Below are 12,373 nucleotides of genomic sequence, written 5' to 3'. Positions count from 1 at the left end.
ACCTAAAGGATTCTATGATTCTTTCTGGAACAACATCTTAGAACAAAGTAAAATTTTGCAGACAATAGGACTGGAAATTATGACTAAGAAGATGAACAAATAGGTCAGTGAAGCTTAAAAAAGCACACAAACATCTAACTACCTACCTGATAGTCATTTAATGTTAGCTTATTTTTAAATCCTTAATCTAAAAGTTGGAAGCCCTTCTGCTTAGAAAAAACGTTTCTCTTACCTTTTGGTTTTGGAGGACAGCATTTGACGAACTGGAAAATGATGCTGTCTGAACGGACAGTTTCTGTCTGGTAACAGGTCAACAGATCCTTAAGATTACCAAAACTTCTCTTGGTTCCACTGAGATTATATTCTCCATTATCATTCTTCGTAATCAAGCAGTGCTTATAATCTGTGGTATTCTCACGCTGCAGAGATTGTTTCCATTAAAAAGAAAAGCTATCAATATTCAGTATTTGAAAGCTTAAATGTATAGCATTCTATTAATTAAAGAAAGAATGCTTCATTAAAATATTACCATAATTTGTTATTTTGTTCTAACTGATTCTGAGAAAACATGATTCTGCTCCCATCACTGGAACTAGCATGTTGATGCTACAAAAAACAAATGTTACAAAATCTGCAAAGATGGAGCTGAGAAAACAGGTCATGGATCCTAGAAAAAATCCTTCAGAGCTAGTACTGAAAGCTTCTTTACCCCTACATCGGGTAATATCAAAATAAAACTTTGTTAGAAGCAATAGCTCAAGTGCTCATGCTCCTTGTTCTTTTGGCAAGTATTTGAAGAGCTCAGCTGTATTTCTATTTTTCTGTACAGTTCTAAGCAATTTGTTCTTAGCACAGATTTTCAATATGTACTGAACTGTTTTTATAATGACTCTTGGAAAGATCCTGTTAAACACTTTTAAACAAGAGCTCTTAGTGCTCTCATGGTCGTTTGCATCAACCCTGTGGAAAATATTCCAACAAATTCTGGATCTCAAAAGCCTTCTAACAGCTTGTCCAGAAAGACTCAGAATAAGGAAAAAAATACTATAAATGCCACTAGGTCACTTAAATGCAGGCTTAACTAACAAGCTTGATCCTCAGACCTTGACAATTTAAGCTTGCTCAGGCCCAGATCTCTTAGACTAAAAATGTCCCTGTCAAACACTTCACTGACTTGACATAAGGTTTTTGTGAAACTGATCTTGAAATGGCTGTTTACTTCTCCATCCACACATGAACATTACTGTGCAATTTTCAGAGATGTACATATCACTGAGAGCATTCAGTAAACTTGCTAGCTTGCCACAAACCAACATGAAAACCCATGGATCACTTTCCTTTGTTAAAAACACAAAGGTAGCTCTTGATTTAAAAGAAGCCCAGCCTCAAAACAAGACCATGCCATCACCTAACAGCAATATTAGAGTACTCTAGTGTCACTAACTAGTCTCAGAGAGGAGAGGTGCATCTTGTTCTTTAGCTGTATGAGAACTGCAGGTGTTTCAAGAGTGACTCCCAGTCTAGATAACAGCACATATCCAGCAGGAGATCTGTGTTGGCCTAACAGCTGTCAAATAATACAGCTGGCCTAGCACAGGGGATGGCTACTGGACCCAAACCTAGAATAACCTGTGAAGGAGAGAAACTCTCAGATCACCAAGAGCTGTATACCCAGTCTAACTAAGCCCTGTCTGGGAGGGGAGAAGTGGGGTAGATAAACAGAAATTCAAGGATAAAATCCAACTAAAAAAAACCCAACCTTAAAAAGAAAAAACCCCAAAATGCTCCACCACCCAACAGTTATGACAGTCCCAAGAGGAATGTCACAATTCTCAGAACTCTCTCAAGCTCTCCTTCCCCCATCTGTCTTGCCCTCCCAGGCATACGGTATGTGTCATTCATGATTCTTTACCACACAAGTATTCTGATGTTTCTCACAAGACCCCAAAAGCTGTTTAATCCAACAGAAGTACCTACAGAACATACACCTCAGACGAACGTTCTGAAGACAAAATTCAGCATCATCTACTGAACATCCCAGGCTCATTACTGTAATGCAATAAAACTTACACAGGTATAACTAAGGCAGAATACAAACCTCTATAGCAAAGGTGAGAAAGTACTTTTTAAAATCTTTAGGACTGCAGCGAAGAACATAGAAACCAGTCTGATTACCCGCCTTCTTCAGTTTACTGATAGCAAAGTCCATGCTATAGTAAAAAGAAAATGGTTAATCATTTCAAAATCCAGGAACATCAGAAATTGGTGAGCACGCACCATCAGATATGTAATACAACAACAATTCAAACTCTCAATTTTTCAGCTCCCTTTGGAACTTATCTCTTTGTGCCTTTATCTTCCACTATTCAGGGTGGCTGCTTATGTAGAGAGCAGTATATAAAAAATTCTTAATACTGAAAACAACAGAATTATTTATTTGATGAGAAATCTTACAGCCTAAAATAGCACATTCCCCTAAGCTTATGATATGACTTCCAGCACACATTCTGGAAGAAGTTGCAATAAAGCTAGCTAATAAGCTAAAATCAGCAAAATATTTGTGTAGGTGAAAATGGTAGTTTTAACTTGGGAAATGGCTAACAAGAAAGAGGAGCTGAAATAAAACAATTTGTTACTGGAAGAACCAATTTCTCCTTAAATGAGCCATGCTAACTGATTACTTCTAGCCATCTCAGGGAATGAGCAACAGAACAGCTTGAAAAGGTCTAGACTCATCATACATCCTTCTAAACAGTCCTGAATAAAGGTCAATATGCAGCATTAGCCATTAGTGCAAGATGTGTGATTAGAACTCTACAGGTCCCCGTCCCTCGCCCCCTTTATCTGTTCCGAAGTTTATAGCATCTATCCCCTTCCTGTCACTGAGAAATTTACTGAAATATGCTGCATTATTTGAGTAGACCGTGCTAATTTCATGCAACATATCTTACATACATTACATTTCAGGCTTTCTGCAGCCAAAGCAAATATCCATTTTATTCTGCCTAACAAAACATTTATAAGCTTCTGTGTGTGTCTGTCTCCAAATAATAAACAATACTATATGAACTATTTAAAAAAAAAAACTTAAAGAAATTAAATGAAGGTACTAAATTGTTTCTCAAAAAAAAAAAAAGAAACAAAAAAAAACCACCAAAGAGACAACATTCCTTAAAAGTAAACCAACCCTCCAAACTATATCGCTAGTATTTTACTGTAATCCCTGCTCACCTCTTGAAGAGAGCATTACCTGAATTTGCCTTTTTCCCCTTGGCAACTCAGGTAATATAACTGCTAGAGGCTGTAATGAAAACATGAGATCATCTGTCCATGACATGCATGTTGCTGCTAGTTTAGTAATTATAATTCTGTAAAAATCAGCATCATGACTTTCCTGTCTGTGTCACTTGAAGAAAAAAACAATTCTAAGGGAAGAAAATTAAAACTTGAATCTTTCAATTTATTTTTTATAATACATCGGGGAGCCATATTTTGCAAAGCAAAGAATCAGAAGAAAAATGTAAAGTATTTTATGTTACATGAATGTAATAAATACACATTTCAATATGTCCATCATGGTTCACAGGCAACTGAAGTTCACCTTTCAAAAATAGTATCACCTTGTTATATTGCTAAAAAATTGCTTACAAAATTGGTCCATGGCAGTTGCTTTGGATGTTTTCAAGGACTGATGGTGGTGCCACTTCTTTACAGAGATAATGGTGGGCATCTGCAGTTAATCTGTAATATCCATCAATTAATGACACAAAGGAGAGAGCTTCTCTTAATGACTGAAATTCAGCCTCCTGTTAAATTGCCAAGGGAAAAATGGGGGTGGGTTGGAGGGGTGGTGGGGGTGGAAGCAGAGCGGTGGGGGGGAGAGAAAAAAAATTTACATTTTTAATAAGCACACAAGATTCCCAGATATGGTAATAATAAAAAATATATATGCATAAATTACATGTATCTTGATTGTTTTAATCTACTCTTTGTACAGTTCCACACAGAACTTGTTAGCAATCTTTAACATTCAAAATTAAACCCAAACCAAACCAACCTAAGAAGACCTTTAAATATATGAAACAGCAGAGGAATGATGACAAGAGAGAAGATCTGAAGGGGAAAACTCCATAGATACAACTCAGCATGGCAGACACCTACTGCACTGTCAACACAGTTGCACTTATTTCCTAAAGGAAAGCCTTTGCTTATCTTAAGATTTATGGTGCTGCCTTCAAGTAGCAAAGAAAAATCTCTAGAAAGCTATCCGCCTGAAAATTTAACTAGTAGTCAGCAAAACCTGGCACCCTGAGCTGGATTATAGACAGAAGCTGACCTTTAACTACTATGAAGAGAGGTACAATGGATAGAAGCAGGGAGAAAATGTGGTCAAAGGAAAATGGGGTGTGGAAAAGGTCTATGCAGAATACGTTGAACAAGGAAGAGCAGGACAAAACTAAATCCTTCTGTAGCAATATATTTAGTTCTGCCAAGAAAGGAAAGTAGAATCTATTTTAATGGAATTCCTTACATTTTCTTCATATCTTGACAACAGTATCAGAGCACTAAAGGCTGTCTTTACTACAACAGAGAAGTGTTAGTCTCCCATCTAGAGAGTCACACGAGATTTCACACAGCAGAGTAACCCAACAGAACAGGTTTAGCATGTGCTGCACAAGTTGGCCCACAACACTGGGGACACACAGTGGCTGAGGACAATGGCTTGACAAGTACTTTGCTAGGCATCAGTAAAAACTCTGGTGCTTTTGATCATGTGCCAAGAACTTGTTTGGAGTCTTTGAACTCCTTATTAAAAGGGAACATGGAAACCATTGCATTTCCAGTTGTTTCAACATGATCAGAATCCTCCCACACCCCTGGCACACAGTAGACCTAGAAATACAGACAGTTTAATCAATCCACATACCCTAAAACCATGTGAAGTACATTTCTATAATTAATTCTACTAGCTGTGTAACAGGTTAAACTAAAAATCACAAATTCTAATTTACAGATCAGCTAATTTTGATGTGTAAAATGTCCATCATTTCCACACAAATCATAGGCAAAACAGCAGCTCCTGCACTGTTTCCTATTCTGTCTTATTCTTCAGCAGCTGTTTTAGACAAGCCCTTAGGAACTCACTTTTACCCTCAGAAAGCATATGCAGACAAATAGTCTACAATATGTAGACCAACTACCACTACTGAGAATTTTTAAAGAGAATTTTAATGGCTCAAGATTAAGGAACCCTCTCCACTAATGTTAAATATTATTACGCTCTCAGCATCACAGATGCACATCACAGATGTTACAGGTACTCTTATTTCTCAACAAAAAGCCTTGAAAAATTTTCAAATGCATTAATGCAGGAAATGAAAGTGAACTGTATTTCTAATATAAATGAAGGTAAACCATATGCCTTTTCGTCTTCTAAAAAAAAGCATAATTAGACAATAAAGCTAGTTAATGCTTGCACAAATATTTCTTTGAATGAAAAAGATTATGTTTACAGAAAAGAAGTACTTAAGTTGTACACAGCATTTTCAAACGGACAGAGAAGGAATGAAGCCCTCCAGGGACAGAAACGCCTGTGATGGGGAGCCCTGAAGGAATCACAGCGATAAAGGAAGAAACAACTTGTATTGTGTGTCAAGGTTTTGGTACCAAGGAGGCTACAGGGGGGGCTTCTGAAAGAAGCTGCTAGAAGCTTCCCCCATGTCTGCCAGCCAATGCCAGCTGGCTCCAAGACAGACACACTGCTGGCAAAGGCTGAGCCCATCAACAACAGTGGTAGTGCCTCTATGATAACATAGTTAAGAAGGGGAAAAAGCTCTTATTCAACAGCTGCCAGAGAAAGGAGTGAGAATATATGAGAGGAACATCCCTGCAGACACCGAGGTTTATAAAGAAGGAAGGGAAGGAGGTGCCCCAGGCAGCAGAGCAGAGATGCTTTTGCAGGACATGGTGAAGACCATGAGGCAGGCTGTGTTCCAGAAGACCATGGAGGTTCACGGTAGAGCAGATATCCACATGCAGTCTGTGGATGACCCCTCGCCAGAGGAGGTGGATGCCTGAAGGAGGCTGTGATCCCATGGAGACCCTGTGCTAGAGCAGGCTCTTGGCAGGGCCTCTGACCACGTCAGGGAGCCATGCTGCAGCAGCCTATTCCTGAAGCACTGTACTCTGTGTGGAAGGGACCCATGCTGGAGTAGTTTTTGAAGAGCTGCAGCCCATGGGAAGGACCCAAGCTGGATAATTTCATGGAGGACTGTTGCCTGTGAGAAGGCAGAAGCTTCTCCTTCACCCCTGCTGGAGCAGAGGAAGAGTGTGAAGAGGAAGGAGCGACAGAGACAACACCTGATGAACTGACTGCAGCTCCCACTCTCTGTCACCCTGGGCCACTCAGGAGGGGAGGAGGTAGAGTAACTCAGAAGTGGAGATAAGCTCGGGAAGAAGTGGGGGGAAGGTGTTTTTAAGATTTGGTTTCAATTCTCATTACTCTACTATGACTTGATTGGCAATAAATTAAATTAATTTCCCTAAGTTGAGTCTGTTCTGCCTTTGATGGTAACTGGTGAGTGATGTCTCCCTGTCCTTATTTCAGCCCATGATACTTTTGTTGTATTTTTGTCCTGCTATCCCATTGAGATGGCGAAGTGATAGAGCATCTTGGTGGGCACCTGGTGTCCAGCCAAAGTCAACACACCACACAACTATGTGGCAGCTATATCTGCTGGAAAGCCTGACTCAAGTGCAATGATGGAGTTCAAACTTTAATGACTTTTTACAGTCACATATAAAATGCTTTCTTAAGGTCTTCTTTAAGGAATCCTGAACAGTAAAAGCAATGACATTAATTTTATCCCAGTACTTATTTTCTCTGTATCATCATTCCTTCAGAGTATTTTGAGGCCTTTTCCAATGTTTTGGCTGACAGCTTACCATGACAGCATACGAAAAGTATGCTCAATAGCTAAAACCACAGACTCAGGTTTAAGGCTCCAATAAAGAGAAGAACCAACCTATCAGAAATTACCCTCAGCTACAAACATCTGTTTCTATTTCGGTCTGTGCACAGAGCTTTGAATGCAAAATGTGTTTGGTGTTCCGACACATCACTGAAATGTATTTAGCTTTACCTCATGTACATTAAGAAGCTAACTGGTTATACAATACTAAAAATGCCACAGCAATGACATAGTCTGATCAAAAAAACATCTACTTGAAAAAACAGCAAGGAAAGCAAACAGACCAGATTCTTGCTGTCTTGTTTGTGAATGGTGACAATTCTTCTCTCACTGGAGCCTTCTTGACTTGCTTGCTTAATGCTGACATCAATGATATCAGGAAAATCACAGTATGTTTGTAAATCCTGCAATAAATATTTGTTATATGTCAATAATAGCATAAATAGCAACTAAAAAACCCCACCTGTTTGCAGCATTACAATTTCTACAGCTCTGAACTTTTAAGCTAGCAACAAAGAGGACCATAAAACATTTAAATATGCCATTGCAAACAAAGAAAGGAGTTTTGTGTTTCTGGGACCATCACTAGGAGTATCAATTTCAAAAATCCCACATATCCAGGAACTGTGAACAGAAAAATATGTATTTTTAATTGAATCGTATCTATTTCTTTGCTCTGTAGTGGTGAGGATTAACAATGGAACATTTTGACTGATCAGGGGGGTCGGGCTGTTGGGATTTTTTCTGTTTGTTTGTTCTGAGAATTTACTATTATCATCCTGATTAAGGAGCTTTAGAAAGCCTGTTAACAATCAAAAATGTCATGGCTTCACTCAAAGCGATGTAAGCTGTGAAATCTGCTAGCAAAGAGATGGATGTAGTGCGAATGAGGAAAGGGTCTAAGAGAAGGTTCTTCCATCAGCAGTGGTCATCAGCACTGACCAGGCAACTTGAAGCACCAATCCCAGCTACATGGGAAATCTAAGACACATCTTCCTTTGACATCAAGTTCAGGTGTTTTTGAACCAATGATGTTCTGTACCAATTCCTTCAGTACTTCACAAGTCAAATAACAATATCATAAAAATGATAATTTCTGTTGTTTTTAATAGAACTTCATATGCTTAGTAACATCCTTAAATAAAGGCAGGTTTATTTACCCAAAATTATTCTTCTAAAGTAAATAGATGTTACACGAATCAGAATACCCTATTTATACAGCTGCAAGCACATCCTACTACATAAACAGGTGTCATAACCAAGGCCGTAAGAGTCGGTGGGTATCAGCTAGAATAAATCAGCTCAAATGGACTGAAGTCCCTGAAACTCTATTTGTTCATCTCTTTGTTGGAAATACAAACTGGCAAAACAAATTTTTTCACCATCTATCCCACAAAGGTCACTCCCATCTTCAAAAAAATAAAAATATTGTTTCAATTCATTATCTTAATAAAGACTCATCAGGATAGTGTGCTGAAATGAGTTATGAGCCCATTTATAAGCAGCCTTGTTAATTTACTAAGTTTTGCTGACAAATTTTATAAAGTTTCCTCACCAGTAAAGTATATGCAGCCCACACCATATCTGTCAGTAAGTAACATGATAATATTATTATGAAAACTAATTTGGCAATCTCTGTAGAAAATATGATCAGTTTAAACACTACTCTTACTAAAGGCCTAGTTTCCAGGCCCAAAGAGCATAGTATGCATAAATGTTTTACACCTAAAGCCAGAAACTGCAAAATCTGATATTTACATTAGCTCCTGCCAGAGCAACTAGCACTTATCAGCAGCTTAGAGAAAGTGCAGGGCTGGTACGTAACAACAACAAATGAGGCAACTGGACCGAAAGTCAACAAATGTGCTTGAAAAGTCTGGGTACATAATCAGATTTTTTTTTTCCCCTCCCAGTCTAAAAAAAAAAAAAAAATTTATAATGTATTATAGAACACTGTATAAATACAACCTTTTGCAGTTTAGTCTTGACTGCTACATATTATGCATGAAAAGTACCAAACTAACAGAGGCAAGTACTTTGGAAAGATGACATGTGCTCCAATTTGGCTTTAATTTTGCTTGTGGAAAATTCCCATTCTCTCAATGTATACTGCTGAAAGTTTGTAACAGATTCTAGTATTTTCAACAATACGAATACTCATGTTGGAAAACCACACACAAAAGAAATAACATTGATAAATAAAAAATGCAACAGCACAGGAATACTAGCACTTATTGGAACCAAGTCCTGAACAAACAGTATATGTCATTTTACATTTGCTGGCTCAGATATTGGCAGGAGTCTAACTGAAGCAGGTCAGAGGTATAGGGAAAGTTACCTAGCTTTTGGAGTCCTTAAACCCCTGCTTTCAAAGGGAATTTGAGAAATTAATGCATTTTATCTCTGCCTGAGGATAGGGTCATTACTTTTCCACATTGATTTTTTTACAATAATGAAGGTCAAATACAAAATCTTTCATTTGGCAGGCACAGAAGTATTACATGTTCAAGTATTGACTTTTTCCTAATATGTCAATAAAAACACGATTTTAAAATCCTATGCTGTTTAAGTCAATGGATTTCCCTGAGCCTCAGTCAACAGAAATTCTATCATCACTGTAAAGTAACATTAACCTACCAAATTTATCTGTGGTATATAGCTTATGTTAGTTCTGATAATCACTCTTACATGATAAACTGCAAAATTATTAAATTAATGAAAAAAAATTACCTGCTCTGACAGTGTCTCACAGTCTTTAAGTTTCCCTCTTGAGCACTGAATTCCACCATTTCCAGTTATTACAATGGTTGCAAAACGTTCCTCTCCAGAAGGATCTCCACCAGGTTCTTTTACTTCAAAAACCTCTGAATAGAAGGCAGACTGAAGGGTTTCCAGATTTATAAGATACTTAAGTTTCAAGTTTCTGGCAGTAGCTTTGCATTGGCCAAACTGTTGTATAAATTTGCGGAACCTGTACCTTATCCTTTTTCGCGTCAAAATGTGGTAGTCCTGGATTTTTGCTCGCACACATTTAGGCAAAAACATTTTGTAGCTGTGAACATACAACCAGTAAAAAAACTAGTAATTTTATCCATTAAAACCAGCAAAGACAATTAGTTCTGTGCTAAACAAGTCAACATGAAAATATCTTTTCCTCTAAATGCATTCTTATTTTTTAAACTGTAGGAGAGAAAGGATCCTTTTTTGAATCTGTAGTATGCTCTTTCTAACACAGCCCTGTCTCTTCTTCAATTTTTCCCCTCACTTAGTTTCAACACATAATATATAATACATTTTCCATAAACCCAGACATGTCTGTTCTAGTCATTACTGAAGCGCTGAGGTAAGGCAGCAGAAGTTACAGCACTGCTCTGTTTGGTGTAGAAGCTGGCTGGAAAGAGGACAGATTTCCTGTCTGAAAACATAGATGGTAGAATACAACATGGTGGTTGTCACTCAAGTTCCTATATCATGGTCCATATTCTATATCAAGGGGCAAGAGTAGTTTGCCACATGCAATGAGCTGGCCAGTTCACTGTCTCATTCCGTTTTTCACTCCCACTAGTTTAATTAAAAGACAAATGTCAAGCATGAAACGCTAAGCAGGGACAGAATTAACTCAGCTGAAGTGGAAACCCATTAGGTTGATAAGCCAAAGGGAATTGATAAAATTGATAAATTGAAAAAGTTTAGCATAGATCTGCCCAAGCTAGTGAACCTGGAGCATATGGCATGACAGAAGAGGTGTAAGAGGGATTGCTTTGTTCAGCCTGGAGAAGAAAAAGGCTCAATGATGGTGTTCTACTAATTGTCTTCAACTAACAGGTGGTTACAAAGAAGAGCAAATTAGACTCTCCTCAGATATGCACAGCACAAGGACAAGGGACAACAGAGGATAATCAGTATCACAGAGGAGACTGACTGTATACAGAGAATATCTTCCTCAGTTAGGGTGATCATACATACAACAAAGCTGTCCAGAGATACAGTGGAGTCCCTGTCCCTGGACTTTTTCAGAACTTCACTGGATGAGGCCCTGAATAGCTTCATCTAACTTTAAAGGTGGCCCTGATCTGAACAGGGGATTGGATTTGGTTACTTTTAGAGGACTCTCAACTCAAATTACTGTGTACATCCTTTCCCACTTAAGTATCTGCTGCCTTACCTCTCATTAACAGAGCCAAATCCACGTACCGGAAACCATGAACAGCTGTCATGAAACAAGCTTCCTATTAATGTCTAGTCTACACTAGACATGGATAGTCTAAATACACTATACTAGTACATATATATAGTATACACTATAGTCTAGATACACTAGCCATGGATAATGGAATCATTATGATAGCAAAAACATCAACTGCCAATGGCAGAGCACCTCCTCCCAGATGCAAATGTGCAAAACCACCGGTTTTACATATATAGGTGTGATACAGTTATAAACTATGGAGTCACCTGACTGAATTGTAAATAGCCAGTGGGGTTTGGTCCTTTTCTTTGGCCACTCTCATCATATCCAGAACAGCCATTCCAAGGCATTCTTCTTGTGTTTCATGAGTAACAGGCATCTGTATCCATCCATTCAAAAAATCATCTCGCCACTTAGAAAGGAGAATGCAAGAAAGTAAATTAAAACCATAGCACTGCTGTTCATCAATAAAAGTTTTTTTGAGATATGGGGGTAGGTGTTGGGTTTTTTGTTTGTTTGTTTGTATTTTTTCTTTTTTGTTTGTTTATTTTGTTTTTAAGATTGCATTCCTCTCAATGAACCCCTTCATACACAAAAAGCTGTACACGTTCATAATGGATATCAGCTACAACAATGTTTAGAAACACTGTTTTCAAAATATTTTCATTTCAAATCTCAAAAAGGTCCATACTTGGAGGATGTTGTTCTACATTCTGTCAGTTCAAAATGAAAGTCATACTGAAAGACTTCCACATGGCAGAGCACAAGACATTCTCACTGCTCTCACAGCTGTCACTTGAGCTTCAGTTATCACAATACACAATGTGTCATGGCATTTAATTTTCCTCTTGAGTGGGCTTCAAACTGTCAAGAGCCTACACAGTTGCTATTGGAAGACTTGAAAGGGAATAAATACTAGCAACATTTACCAATCTGCATTAAAAAAATAATCAAGCAAATCGTACCTGTGCAAACAGGTAACACATGACAAGATCATCAAGAACAGGGCTCTCTGTACCTCGAAGAATGCCATACCGATATGCTCTGTTCGTGCCATTGCAATACCAGTGGGGAAAATAAAACCTGATAGAAAACATTTAAGCAAAAATCAATAAACAGATGCTTCCACTTCCCAACACCAGACATTATCGGTTTCATAGACATGCAATCAGAACTGGGAACTACAAGACCTGTCAGTCTGACCTTGGTGCCA

At 38.1% G+C, this 12,373-nt stretch overlaps 1 protein-coding gene across 1 annotated transcript; it reads right to left on the bottom strand.

The window, feature by feature from the left end:
- Window positions 1–182: 182 nt before the first annotated feature.
- On the bottom strand, window positions 183–12,257 carry LOC103769838 (tyrosine-protein kinase JAK2-like). The gene is made up of 7 exons (XM_008937076.1): window positions 12,126–12,257; window positions 11,427–11,572; window positions 9,702–10,023; window positions 7,256–7,375; window positions 3,649–3,806; window positions 2,099–2,210; window positions 183–419 (listed from the first exon to the last, which is right to left on the bottom strand). Exons 1-7 carry the CDS (start codon window positions 12,255–12,257, stop codon window positions 183–185), a joined length of 1,227 nt encoding a protein of 408 aa, XP_008935324.1.
- Window positions 12,258–12,373: the final 116 nt, after the last annotated feature.

Source organism: Merops nubicus, unplaced genomic scaffold (assembly GCF_000691845.1).
Source record: "Merops nubicus isolate BGI_N331 unplaced genomic scaffold, ASM69184v1 scaffold20823, whole genome shotgun sequence".
In the NCBI taxonomy this organism is placed as follows: Eukaryota; Metazoa; Chordata; class Aves; order Coraciiformes; family Meropidae; genus Merops; species Merops nubicus.
This window is presented reverse-complemented; position numbering and strand designations above follow the sequence as displayed.

Coding starts and splice junctions, on each gene's coding strand:
- LOC103769838 (XM_008937076.1), bottom strand. CDS start 12,257: ATGTTTTCTATCAGGTTTTATTTTCCCCACTGGTATTGCAATGGCACG. Junction 7,376..9,701: donor GTGAGACACTGTCAGAGCAG/GTAATTTTTTTT, acceptor TATTTATTGCAG/GATTTACAAACATACTGTGA. Junction 420..2,098: donor TTCTCACCTTTGCTATAGAG/GTTTGTATTCTG, acceptor CAATCTCTGCAG/CGTGAGAATACCACAGATTA.